Source organism: Anomaloglossus baeobatrachus, chromosome 2 (assembly GCF_048569485.1).
Source record: "Anomaloglossus baeobatrachus isolate aAnoBae1 chromosome 2, aAnoBae1.hap1, whole genome shotgun sequence".
Classification (NCBI taxonomy): domain Eukaryota; kingdom Metazoa; phylum Chordata; class Amphibia; order Anura; family Aromobatidae; genus Anomaloglossus; species Anomaloglossus baeobatrachus.
In genome coordinates this window covers 401,952,566-401,972,859 of record NC_134354.1, presented here as the reverse complement: position 1 = coordinate 401,972,859, position 20,294 = coordinate 401,952,566, and the positions used below count along the sequence as shown (strand labels likewise).

General features: G+C 48.2%; 1 protein-coding gene across 1 annotated transcript in view; it reads right to left on the bottom strand.

The window, feature by feature from the left end:
• The window catches only part of MYOM3 (myomesin 3), a 284,293-nt gene that overhangs the window by 223,867 nt on the left and 40,132 nt on the right, over positions 1 to 20,294 (bottom strand). Inside the window, exons 4-5 of the mRNA XM_075336099.1 lie at positions 5,518 to 5,598; positions 2,378 to 2,537 (exon numbers count right to left, since the gene is read on the bottom strand). Coding sequence (XP_075192214.1) covers positions 2,378 to 2,537; positions 5,518 to 5,598 — 241 coding nt within the window. The remainder of the gene's footprint in view (positions 1 to 2,377; positions 2,538 to 5,517; positions 5,599 to 20,294) is intronic.

Genomic DNA, 20,294 nt, shown 5'->3' with positions numbered 1-20,294 from the left:
CTTCCAGGCCGACCGGATCCCCTTGACCACCTGTGACAGTCTCCCAGGACTGGACTGTTCTTAAAGTAAAAGAGGAGAAGGTAAAGAGACTGTTGTTTGTGCCTGGTTCTTTCATTGCCTGTCGGCCCTGCACCGTGTTATCCACACAACACCATAGACTTTCACGAGCACCAACAGTGTCCCCGGGGCACCGCTCCACCTGTGGGGAGCAGTACCACCATTGCTGCCGTATCATCACCCCGGAGGCCTCACACAGCAGTGGCGGCTTAATAGCCGCAAACCACAGGTGGCGTCACAAAACAAATACTTTAATTGCTCCCAAGTCACCAGCCATATTTAAACTGACACCCACCAGGGCCACGGAGTCGGGCCCCGCCACCACTGACTACCCCCGGACTAGTCCGGCCCGGCACCGGGTGTCCCATAGCCCTGGGGTGGGCGAGTCACACCAACCGCCTGGCCACGCCCACTGTTGTGTCCAACCGTCCCAAAGGGGGGGTGACTAGGGTTTAATGGTTGGCTGTGTGTTTCCTAATGAGGGAAAGGTGTAATGCAGGGGCCTATCTGTGACCACCTGGCTTTTGCCAGGGCGTCACACACGCACCACGTCATGTGGAAAAGGTTGATGAGGAATACATGGCTACACTCCAAAAATACATATATGGAGAGCTCAAGTGATGTAGCACCGAAATACCCGATAATACGGCAGTAAAGGATTGGTGGTGCAGGGGGCCCCAGAAAAATGCCCCAACGCGCGATTCGTGTATTAGTATGCTCGCTTCGTCAATGGGAACATGGTGCATGGCATGTGCTTTAGCTGCTTATGAACTAACTATCCACTAACTAGTAACTCGTACTATTTTATGATATTTTATAACACTTTATTTGTTAATACACTTAATATGGATTTACAGCATTTTCAATGTTTTTCATATGTATTTGTCTACTTTGTGTAGTCAACTCATATTGTTTGTTTTTTTTCTAAGTATGATCTATGACATCAGTATTTACACTAACTGTTTGTGTTTTTGTATGTATTTCAATATGTATTGAATAAAACTTATTTTTTATATGGCATTTCGGTCCACACTGTCCTCCTTGTCATATAAAAGTTACTAATCCAAGATGGCGCCATGACACTGCAGCGGCGTCTGTAAGAGGTGAAACTTGCCCAAGGTGAGAATATGACAGGGGGTAGGGGGCTTACATTTACAGCACCACTTCAGTGTGAAAGAAACGTAATCCACTGGAGTGGTGCTTCACGTATTTATTATGAAGATTATTGCCACTCATTTTGCTAGTGAAATAGTATTTCTCATTTGGTTGCTGGTTATCATGTGGAAGTGTGGCGCCCCTGCGGCTTCAGACGCCACAGAGTACTGCACCTCACTTAAGGTACAGTATTAATCCTCGGTAAGGAAGAGGTCATCACTGGTGTTTATCACATTTCATACAACACACAGCTTAGTAGCCAACCACTGGGACTGGGCTAAGGTAGATGCTGGGGGTTGCCGTCATGGAAACGGGACTTTCCACTCACTAGTCAGCACCTGGGGGGTGGAGCTACACTGGGGGGAAAGTAGGAGCAACATTCACACATAGTAAGTCAAGTTGGGACCGCGGTCCAGACAACATCTCCTCTCAGGAAAAGCAAGGGGAGCACGGGGCCATAGGCTTGGAGCAGAATGCTCAGCCTGGGCTCTCTACACCTGAAGGGGATTCCAGGGTCCCTGGAGCATGCAGCGAGCACCCATGACCCATTCCACAGTCCAGGATTGGCGTGGAGGGATTTCTGTTAGACGGGACACAGTCCACAACACCGGCGGTGACTTCCGAACTATTCGGGATCAACTGGAGCCCATCATGGTGGAAACCAGCACTTCAAGGGTGACGACATTGAAGTGAGTAAAAAGAACTTCGACAGCAGCCTCTGTGTCGTCCCCATCTTTGCCGTAGCCTTGTGTTCTGGCACCATAGACTGCTACCACCATCATCCTCCCTGTGGGCGAGCTCTACCTGTGGAGAGCTGCAACATTTGAACTGTGTTACCATCTGCCCCAGAAGTGATAGAGCCTCTCCGCAGCGGCGACTCCCATCATAGCCGCACACCACAGGTGGCGTCATGAGACAACTACTCCCTACATCCCCAACCCCTCCATCTTTTATTGACACCGACGGGGTAACGGAACCGGGCCAGGTCACTGTGACATCCCAAACCGGCCCGGTGACGAGAAAAAACCTAAGCCCCATGGGCGTGCCAGAAGCTTGAAAGGCAAATAGTTTGTGCTTTTCAGAAACACTAACCAGAGTCATTTTCCTCTAAAAGTGGTAAGAAAGGACAATAGGCAAACAAAATGTCTGCTGGTCAAGTACTTACTTTTTCACGTAAGGCTCTACGATCTGCTCTAACACGCAGTGATCTGCAGGCTTGAAGTACCTTGATTTCCAACTTCTCCATATTGTTTCTAAAACCAACATGCTTCTGTCCTCTTGTCTCCAACCACAAGTCTGCGGAATTCCACTTTACTCTGTTATCCCTGCGGATACATTAAATTTTAGGCTGTGGCTGTGGTGATATTATTTATAGTTTGAAGTAAAATTGGTGATCATAATTAGTCCCAAATTAAAATATAAATGGCATATCTGTCAATATACAACTCTATACCACCATTTGCTGTAGAGCAGGTAAAACAGTAATTATAGAAGTCAGCACATAACAAGTAATATAAATGAGTAGTTCAGAGGAAATAAAAATAATAGTAAAAAAAGGCTATGATTAAAGTACAAGACTAGATTATTAGAGACTAACGAGGATGGAAGATGTAGCAACAAAATGACTACTCAGAGTTTATGTGAAAGCCGTAAATCCATAATCTCCACTAATTATTAATAGTAAGTATTTATTTTACTACTATGGTTCTTGCTTATCAAATATGGTAGATGTCACCAGCCACTTCTGATTCTATAACTTGCTAGACATTACTGTTGTATATCCATGTACTGTATGTATTACTTTCCCGCCAATAGGTGGACACAGTTTATGTGGATATTCCTTTTACTGCATATTTCTGATAGCTTATATAATTCTACCGAACTGTAAGAACCCTTTACATTGCTATATGGTGCCTTTCTGAGCTACTATAGCATATTATTTCCTAATAGCAGTAGTTTAAAGGGTTAATACCTCCCTAAAACTAGCATAAAAGTAATGACTAGTGATGTGTGAGCATCCTTGGCACTACCCGATACTCGATCGACCATCAGAGCGCTTGGGCACGTTCAGTACTCGGTTGAATATCGTGGGTGCTTGAGCGCCATGCTTGAGTCCTTGCCTCACATGTTTAAGTCATTATTGTGATTGGCTTATTTGAGACCCGGTATGCGATGTTTGGTAGAGTTCAGGGAGAGTTGATGTAGGCGGGACAGCTTAGATTAGAGCAGGCATATATGCAGGGATTTACATACACTTGCACCCTTTAGTGTCTTTCATGGGGCACTAAAGGGTGTATTTTAACTTGGTTTAACTTAATAAACAAATTAATTAAAAGAAATGGCGTGGAGTTCCCCTATTTTTGATAACCAGTCAAGGTAAAGCAGACAGCTGTGAGCTGATATTATCAGGCTGGGAAGACCCATGGTTATTGGGCCCTTTCCAGCCTAAAAGTATCAGACAACAGCTGCCTAAGAATTGGCGCATCCATTAGTTGAGCCAATTCTGGCATTACACCCCAACTCTTATAATTGCCCTGGTACATTGGCAAACAAGGTAATATTTTTCTGCTTGATGTCAGCTGTGCATTGTCAGCTATCATCAAGCACAGTGTTTAATAATGGAGAGGAGTCTATCAGACACCCCTATTACTAACCCAGTAAGTGTAAAGTTAAACACACAGGCATGAGAAAAAATTGTTTATTTGAGTAAAAACTTCCCCACACTTTGCCTCATTCACAAATTAACTAAAAAAATGTTCCACAAAGCTGCAACGTAATCCACGATCCACAACTGCAACTCCAGCAAGTGTGAATAGTAGTAAAGTACAGCTATTCACAGATGCCAGGTATGATGACGCTCGGCAAGACCTGACAGCTCTGATGAGTGTCGTCGTATCCGGCGGCAGTGAATAGCTTTTCTTTACTGCTATTCATAGTCACTGGAATTGCAGTTGTGAATCATGGATTATGTCAGAGCTTTGTGCGAATTTTTTTTAATAAATTGGTGAATAAGGGAAAGTGTGGAGGAGTTTTTATTCAAATAAACACTTTTTTTTTTTACTGTGTGTGTGTTTTTAACTTTACACTTACTGGGTTAGTAATGGGGGTGTCTAACAGACACCTCTCCATTACTAACTCCTGGGCTTAATGCCAGCTGACAATACACAGCTGATATCAACCCCATTAACCTATTACCCCTATTGCCACCACATCAGGGCAATCTGGAAGAGCCAAGATGAAGCACCAGAATTGGTGCATCTAATATATATGCTAATTCTGGGATTCCTGAAGGCTGCTATTTTTATGCTGGGAAGGGCCAAATAACCATGGGCCTTCCCAGCCTGATAATACCAGCCCGCAGCTGTTTGCTTTACCTTGGTTAGTTATCAAAAATGGGGGGACCCCACACTGTTTTTTTTTTTAAATAATTAAATGTTTTACTTCCTAGCAGCTACCTTAGTCAGAGAATTGTCCAGGCATCTTCCCCATGCTGTTTACAATTCTATTTGAGTGCTGTTTCTATCCATTTCAGCGATTTTTCTGCTTTCCCAGCCCTCCTATGGGGGTCTGCCAGAAAAATGCTGGAGTTCTTCATAGACTTCCATTATACTCATTACTCGAATTGAGCAGGTTCGAGCATTGGACCTGCTCGATTTGAGTAACAAGCACTTGAGCACTTTAGTGCTCACTCATCACTAGTAATGATGCCTATGAGTGCTGTCTCCAAAAATAATAATGCCACCTCTGTATCAACCCCCATCAAAAAATTAAGGTTATATTCACCTAATTTGAGCGACTTATGTGATCTTCTCCCATGCACACAGAGTGGCCAGCACAGGTGGTGTAATGCACAGATATCATTGTCATGTGGCATTAAAGTGACGGAGAGTGATGAGGCAGGCTCCACCACAAGATACATCTGTATCAACCTTATGATGATACACATCAAAGTGCCGCTTACCCAGACATCTGGAGCACTTGATAGAAGTCCAAGGCATGTGTACTTCCCTAACTTCCTCAGATTTTTGGTGCTAGTGATGTCACTGCTACTTTTTAATTTTTGACCTTACAATTTTGCAGCCAGAGCAATCTCCCTCTCCTTCCCTCTACCCACCCAAGCTACACCACTGTATCTAAGTAGTCTACTGCAAGAGTTGCATAAGCCTAATCTGGGTATGACTGGTCTCTCTTAAATTCTCTATATGGTAAGAATTTGCTCCATTTCTTCAAAGCAAAATAGAATTCAAAATCTACAATATGGAACCAATTTATTTTGCCAAGAAAAATGATGATGGATATACTTACATTGTTGATCTCAAAGTTTGTTCTGCTCTGGCTATTGAAAGATCTATTGAACAAACTTGTATGTCGGCAAGTTCTTCTTCACTGAAGGATACAAAATAAAAATATTTTTTAATTCTAACTTTTTAAAATTTTGATTGCAAACAGAAAATATATTTTAACAACATTGTACTGTAACTTGTATTTATGTTATATGATTATAAAAATTGTCATAGACTATTCTTGTGCATTAAGGGGAATCTGTCACTATGTTTTTACTACCTCATCGGAGAGCAGCATAATGTAGGAAAAGAGACCCTGATTCCAAAGATGTATCACTTAGTTTTATGTGTACTGCAGTTGTGACACAATCAGAGTTCTTAGATATAGCAGAGCTCAGAAATCTAACCCCACCCACACCATAGCTTCTGTGTACATTGTCTATTGACAGTGAGCTGCTTATCAGTGAGAGGGCATGGTCAGAAAAGGGCTCAGTTGCCATGTAGGCCAGGCAGTGATAATCTCCTGGTGATAAAATCTTCACTGTATGGAATCAGTGACACATTGCAGAAATCTGTATTTTGGCCTCCATCTCCTGATGCCTTCAGATTATATAGCAAAACCCTGCTGACAGATTCCTTTGAAGTGATTTTTATTATGTACAATTTTGGATGATTGATAGAGTATAGCAGTGATAGAAGGAAAGAATACAGGAAAACATTATGAATATTGATTCAATAGAGTGTATAAATCAACGTTTTTCTTATAGTTTAGTGTTTAGTATATCATGATAGAAGACAAAAAGTAACGTTATGGTAGAAGACAAACACAAATGTTTCTTACATGTTTTTGGATATACAGATTCAGTAAGTGATTCCAGAATAAGGGTGGACACATTACGGTAACTATTGCAGCAGAAATGTCTGCACTAGTTCTGCATCTACACACATAAGTAGCCAGAAACATTCTTGAGTTTCCCATTGACTTCCATTATACTAGTTACTTGAATTGAGCCTCCAACCTGCTTACTCATCACTAGATTACATACAAATAAAAAGGAAAAGTATTTAGGAAATACTGATCCTACTATCATGTTTTGTATCCCTTCCCAAGCTTGACTCAAATAAATACATCAAAAACAAAAATTGCAGTTTTGTAACCCATCGTTTCTCTTACATAAACAAGTTTGTTTTTTTTTCGATGGGCTGGATTTATTTTTGATGCATATGCTAGTTATTACAATCCATGCGTCATCCATTTTTCTTTTGTGAAAATAAAATTCAAAGCTTTTCTTATCAACTACTTGGTGAAGAATTCAGATGACACACATATAACATTCAAGACCTTTCCATTTTTTTTTTTCAAAATCCCTTGCACTAAATAAGTTATTTTGATCCATCAATCAAATCAAAACAGGACATGTTCTTGTTAGTGATGATCGAGTAGTAAAATGCTAGAGTGTTTGTTAATTGAATCGAGTAGGTTGGCCACTCAGACCGGCTCAACTTGCGTAACGAGTATAACGGACGTCAATAGGAAACTCAAGCATTTTTCCAGCAGACGCCCTCATTAGGTCTGGGGGGGGGGCAGAAAATTACTGAAATGGATGGAAACAGTGCTCAAATGGAATTGTACAGTATCGGGAAGATACCTGGATGCATATCTGACTCCCAGATCGCTCTTGGGACCAATGTGGTCAGAGTATTATACCACTTTTACTGAGTGATAAAAAAACAAATAATACCAAAGATAAAATTGATTTTACAGGATAAAAGTTAAACATTCTTTCCTGTATAATGACTTGCATGTAAGTCACATTAAAAAAAGAGAAAAGAAATCCAGAGTCCTCCACCTCTTGGGCTATGGTCATACCTAGTGTTTTTGCATTTCTTTCAATGGTGAAAAAAACATTCACCGGTAAAATGTAATACCTTATCTGGCCATTTGGTGTATGTAACATGGTCAGACACATCTTGTTTAATTCATGAAGTAGCAACTCTGAAACCCACAAAACCTATGCGGGCAATGGAAACACTGGCAAAAATTAGAAGGAAGAGGCACTCCGATACAGCCTCAGGTGAGTGCAGGAGATGACTCCTCACCCCTGTCTCCCTAGCGTCAGGGCACATCATTGTTACTGTTGTAGGGGGTGGGCAGACCCCCTACAAAGGGAGCATAGTTAACCCGGAAATGTTATTAATAAAAATGTTTTATTTGTATTTGCATGTGTATTGTGTTAGGGTACCCCTAGTGGCTGGGTGGGACGGCTGTCACCACAGTGGGGAGGAGGAGCCGGCAGAAGCAAGGGGGAGGAGAGAGCAAGGGTGGTGAAGGAAAGGAAAAGATCAGGAGGGCAGTTGTCTCGGGGACGGGAGCGGAGCAGCAGAGCCGTGGCAGAGTGTGGGAGCTGAAGGACAAGAAAGCCGGAGAGAACAGGAGCGGGTGGAACCTCATAGGGTGAAGCAGTCCGGTGTGGGTCCGGGCTGTGGGTAGCCAGAAGTGGGAGCCGGGCGAAGAGGAGTAGTCAGGCACATCCCCACTGGAGGGGACGCAGGGACAGGCTTTCCCCAGCTAAAGAAAGCGTATCACCACCCTATTGGCTCGTGTGGAACTTTGTGAAGAATAAAGATGTTTGTTACTTGCATTGAACCATGCCTGAAGAGTGTTTGTGCGCCGGACAACACCTGCACCACCACCACACTCTGCCCCACCATGACATCTCCTGTCCCCATAGTGACGGCGGAGCCAGGGGTAAGCCTAGCAGAAGGGGCCACGACTACAATCCCCGAGGCACCCCTGGCACCCCGTTACATGTGGCGTAGTCGTCAGGATCTGGATTTTATGCAAGGGGACCCACAAGAAGATGGAGATCAAGTGGTGCCTAGGGCCCAAGATCCGGACTATTGGAGAAGGTTCCCGGTCCCATGGTGGGAAGAAGAAGCAGTGCCTGCAGCGTTGGACCAGGCACAAGATGGCGGCAAGATGGCCGTCGTCTGTGAAGATGCAGAAAGCGCGCGAAAAGTTGGCGCCAAAAGAAGAGCCTGGGGCTGGCCGGTGCCGAAAAAGAAGTTCGGAGTACTCCGCCCAAAGAGGGGAGGTGCCGGTCCCAGGGCACGTAAGAAGATATGTGAAGTGGGCGGTGTTGTAAGAAGAAAGAAGTGCCGCCGCGGAAGGGTCGACCTGAGGTGTGAGACTGGGGGTGGAGTATGCTCAAGAGCGGGAAAAGCAAGCCCGCCTCCATTTCCTCCAGCTTCTACACCGACCCTGACGCCTTTACCTGAGCCTCATTCCCCAAGCAAGATGGAAAATGCCGAGGGACTACACCCTGCGCCTGGCTTGGAGAAGAGTGACCCGAGGCAGATTGTGGTTGCGGAGGGATTCCCTGCCAATCTGCCGGCTGTACCCGGAGGACCGGGAAGAGCCACGAAAGTAACTTGGGTGACCACATGGGACGCCCTGACCGGAGAAACCACCACAGAGGTCCGGGTGACCTACACCGCCCAACTACCGTCGGGGAGCCGGATGCTGGGAGCCCCATACCCCTGCCCAGACATTCCCTCGCCAGCCGCGGTGGGATCTGCGACACTTAGTCGAGCTCTGTCTCCAGAAGAAATCTACGCCCGGAAACTGGAGAAAGACGAGTGGGGCTTCTACTGGGACCCAGTTCAGCCTTCAGTACTACCGACACGAAAGTCCCCGTCACCTGAGCCGGATCCAGTACAAGAGCGGCTGCTCGCCGAGACCGTCGCCCGGGAGATGATGGCGGGTCCCCGGAGCGAGGAATTTGAGCAGCAGTAGACCACCGGAGTGGTGGTGAAGTTCAACCAGCGAGAGGGATACGGCTTCATCCGGGACGGCGAGACTGGAGACGACTACTTCTACAACCGGGTCCATCTAGACACGGAAGGCCTCCCGCAGCGCCTACATACCCTGTACCAAGGAGAGAAGGTACGGTTCCTGAGGGAAGTAGGTTGCTGGGGCCTGTTTGCGGTTGGGGTGACCCGGGTGCCCACCGCACAAGAGGCTGCTCAGTGGCAGCAAGAGCTGGAATGGGAGGAACACCAGTCCCGGCGGCGGTCGCAGCCAAGACCGGTATTGGCCGAAACCTCCCACCCGCAACGTACCTTGGCTGTAGCTCCGGCAGTCATGCCCGGCAGAGTACTGATCCGGAGAAGGGAACCCCGCCGGTGCTGACGATCAACCAGAACATCACGACCCATCTGGTCATTGTTATGGGCAGCCCGCCGTCGTCTCGCGCAGCGACCCCATCACCCCCGCCGGGGACTGAGGAGCCCAAGCCGGAGACCGGAACCACGGAGCAGCCTATTAGCTACGAGCCTTTCCGGAGGCTGCGCCGGTTGCCCGGGCAGTCTTTGTCCGAGTACGTACAGGCCCAGAGAGCGGAATGGCAACGGGCCTACCATCCAGAGTAAGCATCCAGACCGGAAGATGGCGGCCTGTTTTGTGTTAGACACCGGCGTTGTTCCGAGCCGGAAGAAGGTGTGTTGGTTAAAAAACCGTTAAAGTTGTTGAGTCCGGAGAGGGCCTGCTGCTGAACTGAGCCAGGGGCTCCTCCGCGCCGCAGAAAAGAAGAAGTTTTTATTTGCGTTCCTGCTGTTAACAACCAAGACCGGGAGCGCTGCCAAGCCTCCGGGCACAACTAAGACCGGGAGCTTCCAGAAGGAACTCCGGGCGCTGGACTGGTGCCCCTCTTTCAGGCACCCTCCTGTGGACAGGTTCGCAGTTTCATCGGACATGTTTTTGCCTAGTTTTAAAAATGTGATTCTTAGATGGGAGCCTTGCCGGGAGGCTCAGGCTTTAAGAGGGGAGGTATGTAGGGGGTGGGCAGACCCCCTACAAAGGGAGCATAGTTAACCCGGAAATGTTATTAAAAAAAGAGAAAAGAAATCCAGAGTCCTCCACCTCTTGGGCTATGGTCATACCTAGTGTTTTTGCATTTCTTTCAATGGTGAAAAAAACATTCACCGGTAAAATGTAATACCTTATCTGGCCATTTGGTGTATGTAACATGGTCAGACACATCTTGTTTAATTCATGAAGTAGCAACTCTGAAACCCACAAAACCTATGCGGGCAATGGAAACACTGGCAAAAATTAGAAGGAAGAGGCACTCCGATACAGCCTCAGGTGAGTGCAGGAGATGACTCCTCACCCCTGTCTCCCTAGCGTCAGGGCACATCATTGTTACTGTTGTAGGGGGTGGGCAGACCCCCTACAAAGGGAGCATAGTTAACCCGGAAATGTTATTAATAAAAATGTTTTATTTGTATTTGCATGTGTATTGTGTTAGGGTACCCCTAGTGGCCGGGTGGGACGGCTGTCACCACAGTGGGGAGGAGGAGCCGGCAGAAGCAAGGGGGAGGAGAGAGCAAGGGTGGTGAAGGAAAGGAAAAGATCAGGAGGGCAGTTGTCTCGGGGACGGGAGCGGAGCAGCAGAGCCGGGGCAGAGTGTGGGAGCTGAAGGACAAGAAAGCCGGAGAGAACAGGAGCGGGTGGAACCTCATAGGGTGAAGCAGTCCGGTGTGGGTCCGGGCTGTGGGTAGCCAGAAGTGGGAGCCGGGCGAAGAGGAGTAGTCAGGCACATCCCCACTGGAGGGGACGCAGGGACAGGCTTTCCCCAGCTAAAGAAAGCGTATCACCATCCTATTGGCTCGTGTGGAACTTTGTGAAGAATAAAGATGTTTGTTACTTGCATTGAACCATGCCTGAAGAGTGTTTGTGCGCCGGACAACACCTGCACCACCACCACCACACTCTGCCCCACCATGACATCTCCTGTCCCCATAGTGACGGCGGAGCCAGGGGTAAGCCTAGCAGAAGGGGCCACGACTACAATCCCCGAGGCACCCCTGGCACCCCGTTACACTGTGTTACTGGTGTACCCTGTTTGTGGGAGCGCTTGTCTGGGGTTCCTTGGTGTCTGGTGCAATCACGATAGTAAAGGCTTCTTTACACGCAGTTACATCGCTAGCGATGTCGCTTGCGAAATCACCCACCCCCGTCGTTTGTGCATCACGGGCAAATCGTTGCCTGTGGCGAACAATATCGCTAGGACGTGTAAACAGACATACCTTCCTAGCAACGTCACTGTGGGCGGCGAACAACCTCTTTTTTAAGGGGGAGGTTCGTGCGCCGTCACAGCGACGTCACACAGCGGCCCGCCAATAGAAGCGGAGGGGCGGAGACCAGCCGCATTAACGACACACCCACCTCGTTGCCGGAGGACGCAGGAACGCTGTTGTTCGTCGTTCCCGACGAACAACCTGCATTCATCACCAGCAACGATCTTTTGAAAATGAACGACGTGTCAACGATCAACGATTAGGTGAGTATTTTTGATTGTTAGCGGTTGCTCGTAGGTGTCACACGCAACGACGTCGCTAATGATGCCGGATGTGCGTCACAAATTCCGTGACCCCGACGATATAACGTTAGATATGTCGTTGCATGCAAAGCGGCCTTTAGAGCGTGACAAGGAGGGGAGGAAGAAGAAAGAAGAAAACAAGAACTATATACAATTGTTTAGTTGGGAAGGGTTGCATGGGAATACACCAGAAAAAAAGGAACACTTTAATTGATTTTATGTTTATCTACTATCATTTTGTGGGTTTTAGAAGTCTGGGCCAATCCAGTCCTTGTTCATTTTGAAAGGTGTCAGCCTGTCAGCATGATATAAGCTTTAATACTGCTCAGGTGTGGACATATCATTGATGCAACCTGTGAGGCCACACAGAGGTCCAATAGGTGGGGTGGGGGGAGCATTTCTACCTGCAAAGCATATACGTGGCGCCCCTGAGGCTCCAGTAACCACATGGTACTGCGGTGCCCATCTCAGGTGAGCAGGGGGTTAATGTGCCGCCCCTGTGCCAGCAGCCAGCGCTGCTTGGATCCGGGGTCTACGTTACGGCTCGAGGGGTTCCCCGAACCCAGGGGTCGCGCGGTCACTCCGAATAAAAGGGGGACGTATTTGTACGGGATTGATTGTAGAATGTCTGTGACGCCACCCACGGTGTGTGGTGAAGTGGGACACCACCGCTGCTGTCGTGGAATACCCAGGGGAGATGTAATGGCAGCCGGATGTTAACCCCTCCGTGGGTAGGGATGGCTGCCCCGGGGCCCAGTGTCTCTGTGCAGGGTATGGCGACGGCAGGGGCTCGCATGCCCAGATGGACCAGGGGATAGTTGGTTACTCACAATTGAATGAATCACACGAGTCTTTGGTAAACCAAGGTGCTGGTGGCCAGCCACCGCGGCCGGTTGTACGCTGGTCCGCCCACCCGGGCTGATGATCGCTGTCCTTTCCTCTGCACTATTTTTGTGTATTGTGGGCTGCCTGGTTTTGAACTCAGGAGTCCGCTCCCGGCTTTCTGTGTGCCTAAGGAGCCGTGCCCACTGACGCTGACCCGTGGCATCTATGGGCCCTGGCGGTTGCCCTATCCCTCTCTGTGGGTGGTTTTCTGCTTTTCGGACTTTGGTTGGGACAGGACCTGTAATCCTGCCCTCAATCGGTTAATTAGCTAGGCCGCTGGTTTCGGTCCTGGCTTCAGGGTCCGAGTACCCACTCTGTGCACGGTTTCCAGTCAGGTCTCTGGTGTCGGTACTGGTGGGCTCCAACCCTTCTCCGGTCCTCCTCGGATCTGCTGAGCCGTCTTCCCGTCTCCTGCTGACGGAGACTACCGTCTGCCACCTAGCCAAGGTACCAGCGCTTCCACCCTGGCACCGTTCAACTTGAACTTTCTCTGCTGGAGCTACACCTTGCTCCAGCCCACACTCCTCTCCACTTGAATTACAAACTTAATCTGACTCAGAACTGCTTGTTTTCCCGCCCCAGGCTGTCTAGACCCCTAGGTGGGCGTTCCCTAACTGCCTGGTCCCGCCCACTGGTGTGCCTGTCTTGCCCTAAGGGGGGTGACTAGGGTTTCAGGTCGGCTGTATGTTACCTAGGTGAGGGAAGATGTTATGTGGGGGCCTATTTGTGACTACCTGGTTTTGCCAGGGCGTCACATTAATCATCGGTGTTGTCACACCTTATCTTACATACAGTCAGGTGCCTTCACACAGGGAGTTGGCTTGGGGCAGACGGGGGGTGGCCATCATGAGACATGGCACTTTCCAGTCGCCAGGACAACCACCTGGGGGGCGGGTGCCATTTGGGGTAGAGGTAGGTGCAACCATCTAACAAACTGCAGTCTAGTCAGGACCACAGTTCTAGCAATACATACCACTTGGGACTCTTCTTCTTCATGGGGCCTGAGGCTTGGAGCGGAAGCTCAGCTCGGGTTCCTTACTTCTAACGTGGACACCCTGTAAAAAGGACACTCTCTCTCTGAAACACCGGTGGTGGCTTTCCGATTCACCTGGGATTGACCGGAGCCCATGACGGCGGAGACCAGTACCTGGGGTGCAGCATCCAATCAGTGAGTAAAGAAACCTGGAACCGCAGCTTCTGACTGAAACTTTGATTATCGACGCCGTCGTCCCGCACTTCGGCACTCCCAGGGACTGCCATTCCTCATTGCTCTACTCCCACCCACATCGTCCTCCCAGGGCCCACTCCGCCTGTGGGGAGCGACAACACCTTGGCTGCATTAACACCAGCCCCAGCGAGGATCCCTATAGCGGCAGCTAAATACCTGGCCGCGAACCACAGGTGGCGTCACGACAAACCATCCCCATCACCCAACTTTCCCCTCCATTTGTGTAAGCCTCAGGCCAACGAAACTGGGCAAGGCTGCCTGTGACATCCCCAGACCTGACCCTCAACGGCCTGGCTACAAGTAGGCTAACCCCTGCCCCATGGGGCGCTTCATAAACACTATGTGCAAGGGCTTTTAAAAATTGGAAAGAGTCAGTCCGATACATCATGGAAGAGATGTAGAGGAGTGCCTCAGTATTTTGTTTTTACCATTTGTAAGGAGTGAGACTCCTAGACTGCTAGAGCATATGTCCTTTGTGCAAGGGCTGCCAAAAATTTAAAGGAGGCACTCTGATACACCCTGGTAGAGACGAAGAGGAGGGCCTCAGAAAACATTTTTTTACTATTTGTAAGGAGTGGGACTCCTAGACGGGAAAAGCGTATGCACGAAGATAAAAGGGCTGAAAAACCCTGGGGATGAGCGGAGGGGGTGGTGAGTGGCTAGGTGGGGAGCAGCACACCAAGATCACCGCTACCCATCATCAGTACTCAGCCTAGTCAGAGCAGGTGACAGGGGGAAAGTGTAGCACACAGAATATGCTGTGGGCTCCGCAAAGATGGCGGTGATCTCCTCTCTCTGCTGTGATTTGGACAGCCCAAGGTGCATGTCCAGCTCACAGCAGGAGCAGTGTCAGTGTTAAATATAGGGTCGCAGTCCGTCTATCAGACCCAATGCATAGACAGTTGACATCAATGAGGTAACTATCGTTACTCCAAGATGGCAGCCCCCAGTGTTTCAATGAAAATAGAATTAAATAAAAACTAAAAAAACAGGGAATTTAATTTTGTTTTAAAAATAATTGACTCCATAATCACTATTATTAATACAAAAATAAAAAAACGCGATACCTTTCCTTTAAGCAAGTTAAAGATGAAATGATCTCTAAAAGGCATAAAGTTAAAGATGACACATTTCCTTTGCATTTTAAGCAGAAATTTTTTTTTTCATCTTTTACATTTGAAAAATTACAAAAATGAAAATGAGCAGATGCAGCATGGAGATTTGTATGCTCTAATAACTGACCAACCATTAAGCATAATTGGATCAATCATGCTTAAGTCTATGTTCACACACTGCATATTTTCTTAACCACAAAAATGCAGCATTTTGGCTCCAAAAAACGCACCCACAAAAAAAACACATCAAAGACGCATGCGTTGTTGATACGTGTTTACCGCATTTTGCCCAATGTATTTTTTAAGTCAAATCTGTTGACTGGACTGGCTCAAAAACGCTGGCAAAAATGCAAAAAGAATTGACATGCTGCATCTTCAGAAACGCAGCCAAGATGCAGCCAAAACAAGATGCACAATGTAGACAACAAAATAGAAATCTCATAAACTTTGCTGGGAGAAGGAAAAGCACGCATTTGGGTGCATCTTTGTGACCTAAAAAATGCACCAAAAACGCAGTAAAAGACGCAGTGTGTGAACATAGCCTAAAGGCTGCTTTACACCAGACAATCTATCGTGCGATAGATCGTCAGGGTCACGGTTTTTGTGACGCACATCCGGTATCGCTGGCGATGCCGGCCTGTGTGACACCTCCTAGCGACGCAGTATCGTTCACAAATCGTGAGTTGTGTACTGCTCGCTAGGTTCCACAATATCGTTTAATTTAGTTGCTCATCGTTTCCGGGGTAGCACACGTCGCTCCGTGTGACACCCCGGGAACGATGAACAGCAGCTCACCTGCGTCACGCGGCCGCCGCCGGCTATGTGAAGGAAGGAGGTGGGCGGGATGTTTACGTCCCGCTGATCTCCGCGCCTCCGCTTCCATTGGCCGGCGGCCGTGTGACGTCGCTGTGACGCCGAACGTCCCTCCCACTCCAGGAAGTGGACGTTCGTCGCCCACAGCGTGGTCGCACGAGAGGTAAGTATGTGTGACTGGGGTTACTGACTTTATGCGACACGGGCAGCGATTTGCCCGTGACGCAAAAAGGACGGGGGCGGGAACGATCGATTGTGAAATTGCACAATCGGTCGTACCGTGTAAAGCAGCCTTTAGGGTTGTGTTGCAGCCAATAGAACGGGGAACATTTCACGGGCAGATGGAAGAATGGATTCAATGAAATTACGTTGAAAAGGGGAGGGCTTCTACAAATGGATAATGATCCTAAACACACACCAAAATCCACAATAGATGACCTCAAAAGGAGCAAGCTGGAGGTTTTACAGTCCCCTGATCTTGGGGAAAATCTGTGGCTAGACCTCAAAAGAGCAGTGCATGCAAGACAACCCAGGAATCTCAAAGAACTGGCAGATTTTTCCAAGTAAGAATGGATGAAAATATCACACAGAGTTTTACACATGCTTCATTGACTGTCATGGCGGCATTGGACTCTGTTCTGATAGCAGATTCTGAAACTCCACTTGATTGTTTCTCTAGTGTATGGGATCAACACAGGCAGACTAGAGTGTCGACCTGCCATGTGCTGATTCATAGGCAGGCTAGCTAACATTAATCTCTGCTAGTCTACTTGCTCTTTTAATCACATGTTGTGGGGAGACCTAGCATATCTGATTCCGTCCTATTTATGCTGGTGAAATTATTCTACCAATGCCATCTATAGTCCCAGGCTCTCTGGTGAAAGTTATGCTTTAGTTGTGCTTATTGCTGTTGTGGCATTTACCCCTGTTTTATACTTCCTTTTTGCACTAGTTTTTCCTCCTGAATCTCTTTTTACCTTTGTATGTGTGTGCGCTGTGTAACAGAGTTTTGTTTTTTCTCTTGTCTGTCTTTATCTGTGGGTTTCATCACACTCCTGTCCTGTCCCTCCCTGGGAGGAGGGGATGGAAGAATCAGATTAGGACTGGTCTGGAGCAGGGCCAGGAAGGAGACTTAAGCCTCTCCAACATCAGGAGTATCCCTGAGATTAGGGATAGCACAAGGTCCCCTAGCTTGAGGAACAGCTTAGGAGCCCCAGTTCCCCACTATCCCAAAGCCATCATGACAGAAAATCCCTGAAACAAGAATTGAAAGAGTCTTGGCTGGATACAAAAGCGTTTACAAGCTGTGATACTTCCTAAAGTGGGTGCTATTGGGTACTAACCATACAGGGTGCCCAAACTGTTGTATTCTCCTTTTTTGGTAATATTTAAATTTAAAAGTTGAAAATATATATTTTTGTCTAAAATACAAAGGAAATGTGTCATCTTTAACTTCATGACTTGAGATAATTTCGTCTTCAGCTTGCTAAACTGTTCTCAATAACAGACATTTTGATTCGGGGTGCCTTAACATTTGCATGCCACTGTATGTCCATATTATTTTTATCTTTGTTTTATTTTTTTTTTTAATTGCCAGTGTGAACACGCACTTACATTTTGCATGTACAGTATACCTACTCATACTGCGGTTCATTCTTTTGATTTACTGTGTGAACATACCCTTTTGTTCAGGGCGGCACTGTTATTTTTTGCTTAGATGAGTTCTGGCTGGAAGAAATGATAGGAGTCTGCTCCAGATGAAGAAGAAAACTGAACATGAATGAGTTCAACTAGAGAGGTTGATGGTAAGTGTATGAGATGTACACACACATATGTGAAGCCCCTCCAGTGTTGTGTCGGTGCATTACCTTCAGGGACTCCACTCGGCTGGATCTTGTCACAGGTAGGAAATCTTCTATCTAGGATTGTCGTGACGCCACTCTCAGAATTGCGGTCAGTGGGGACCGCCACTGCAGATTAAGGGACGCCTGGGGCTGATGGTGGGTGCAGCCAGTTGTAACAGCCTCCTGAGAGTGAGGCAAGCCCCAGGGCCCTGTGTAAGTGTGTAGAACCACAAGGCGCAGAATAACTCCACACAAGCAGAATGTCTTTCAGGGGTTTTACTCACAGTTGATGGCAGGGTGAGTAACCCGGGCGTAGCTGGGATGAACCAGGCTGGAACCAGGTGTCCTTCAGGCTGACTGATGAGGGTGACTACCGACTCGCCTTCCTTAGCCCTTTGCGTTTTGGGGTAACCCCGACTTTTAGTCCCTATGGGGGTCACCCAGGGAAGTTGCTGAAGCCTCTCTCCCCTTCGTTTTGTCCGTTTGCTTGTAGCCTGGACAAGGACACTCCGGCTGCTTGCCTCCTGTGAACTATGGGCCCTAACTGTGGCGACGTGGCTGCGGACTTTTTAGTGTGTTCTTGGGGGTGTGAAGTGCCCCCTCAAGCAGGTTTGGCAGGGAAAGGTGGATCTATCCCTGCACTGGGACCTACTACCCGTTTGGGCCTGGTAACTCCCTAGCAGTCTCCTTACTTCCCACTCCGTTGCTCTCTCTTTAGCTGAAGATGGATTTCGGGTAGCACTACTAGGTGACCGTTCTCCCCCGTCGGTAGCCACTGCGCGGACGCTGTCAGACTGCAACAGCTCCAGGGGTCTGCTCCTGACGTCTGCTCCCCCTGAACTGCTGCACTAAACTGGCTCACTCGTGGGACCTGCACTGCTGCTCCTGTCTGAGCTCCACTTTCATGCTCCTCACTCCTCCACACTCTGCTTCAGACTCTTTACTCCTCCTTCTCTTTTCCCCTTGTGCCTGCCTACGCCACCTAGCAACCCGGCTCTCTACCACACCCCTTGAGTGCAGATGGAGGCTTCGCCCCCTCCACTCCTCAAGTGGAGGTGAAGGCTTTGCCCCCTCCTGGGATCCCCAGGGGTCCTCCCAAAGGTACATGTGTGAGACCTGATCACTATGCGCCTGTGTAGTCACACCTCGGTCAGCCTTCTGGATTACCTGTTTGTACTGTCCCCAGCATGGGTGCAGTACTCAGTGGTGCCTGACCAGGTCAGGGGCGCCACATTCCCCCTTAGTTATCACCAGCACGTCCTCGGGCTGCAAGACAACATTTTAAAATGCATAAAACATTAAAACATTGTAAAACTTTTAAAACCACCAGGTACCATACATCACCACCCTCCACCCACAAGTCCGTTAACCCACCCTAAACCCTCTCACGTTGGCCGCGCCTTCAGCCACTTCTGGCAGGATGTAGAGGCGGCTTTCATGGGCTGGTGGTCTTCAGGGCATACCTGGCCTGGTGAAGCCGCGCCTTCAGCCTCTTCTGGCAGGATGTAGAGGCGGCCTCCACAGTTGGTGCTGACCAGGTACCCTCTTTGTGGTGGAGAGCCAGGCCCCATAAACAGGCGTGCTCCCTGGTTGCAGGCGAGCCAAGGCCCCATAAACGGACATGCTCCCTGGTTGCAGGTGAGCCAAGCCCCTAAACAGGCTGGCTCTGGTGGTGGTACCTCTGGGGTAACTATTTACACTGCGAGAGTTTGTGGCTATAGCCAGTTCATAGCCTTAAGGTTTATGGGTTTCTCACATTAGTTCATGTGGGCACATGCTTAAACTTATAAACGTTGCAAACTGGTCAAAACTGTAACTTGCTGTACTTCTTACTTTGCTTTACATAGATTCCTCCTTACCAGGGCTTGGGCCTGTAGGGCTGCGGCACCTGTTGTTTTCTCCATCTCTGTCTTTTCCTTCTTCTTCTACATCTGTTTCTTGTTCTGTATCTGTTTCTTTTTCTGTTGAGACAGCAGGTTCACTGTAGGGATTTCTGGGACATGGTGTAACATCCAATGCATACCATCCTCTTTCTCCTTGGTGCATGGTGAATTCCACTGTATCTCCCATCCGTAGGTTCCTTCCTGGATGTCCTCTGGGCAAATGGGCTCTAACGTCTCTTCTATTAACAAAGATGCCTTCCTTCATACCAGGAGCTACTATGAAGCCATATCCTGATTTCAAGCTGAAGTCTTCTACTACTCCTCGACAAAGGGGTCCTCTGACCTGGGCTTTGGCCCTTCTCAGGAACCGTTTCTCCTCTAAGTCTCTGGCCGTTATTTCATCTTTCTGCTCTGGAGACTGCGGTGCAGGGGAAAGCTTGGTTCTGCTACGGCGCCGTGTCTTGCGGACTGGATTCTGCGAGGTACAGCTTACAAGCTCCCAGGTGAGGCTTTTGGGCAGATCTTCTTCAGCGGAGGGTATCGGGTCTTCTTCGTCCCAGCGGGAGTAGGGCAACATCTCTGGCTCGGGGTATGAATCCACTGCTGATGGCTCCGGAGTCAGCTCCTCAGCCTTCTGGCCTCCCCTCC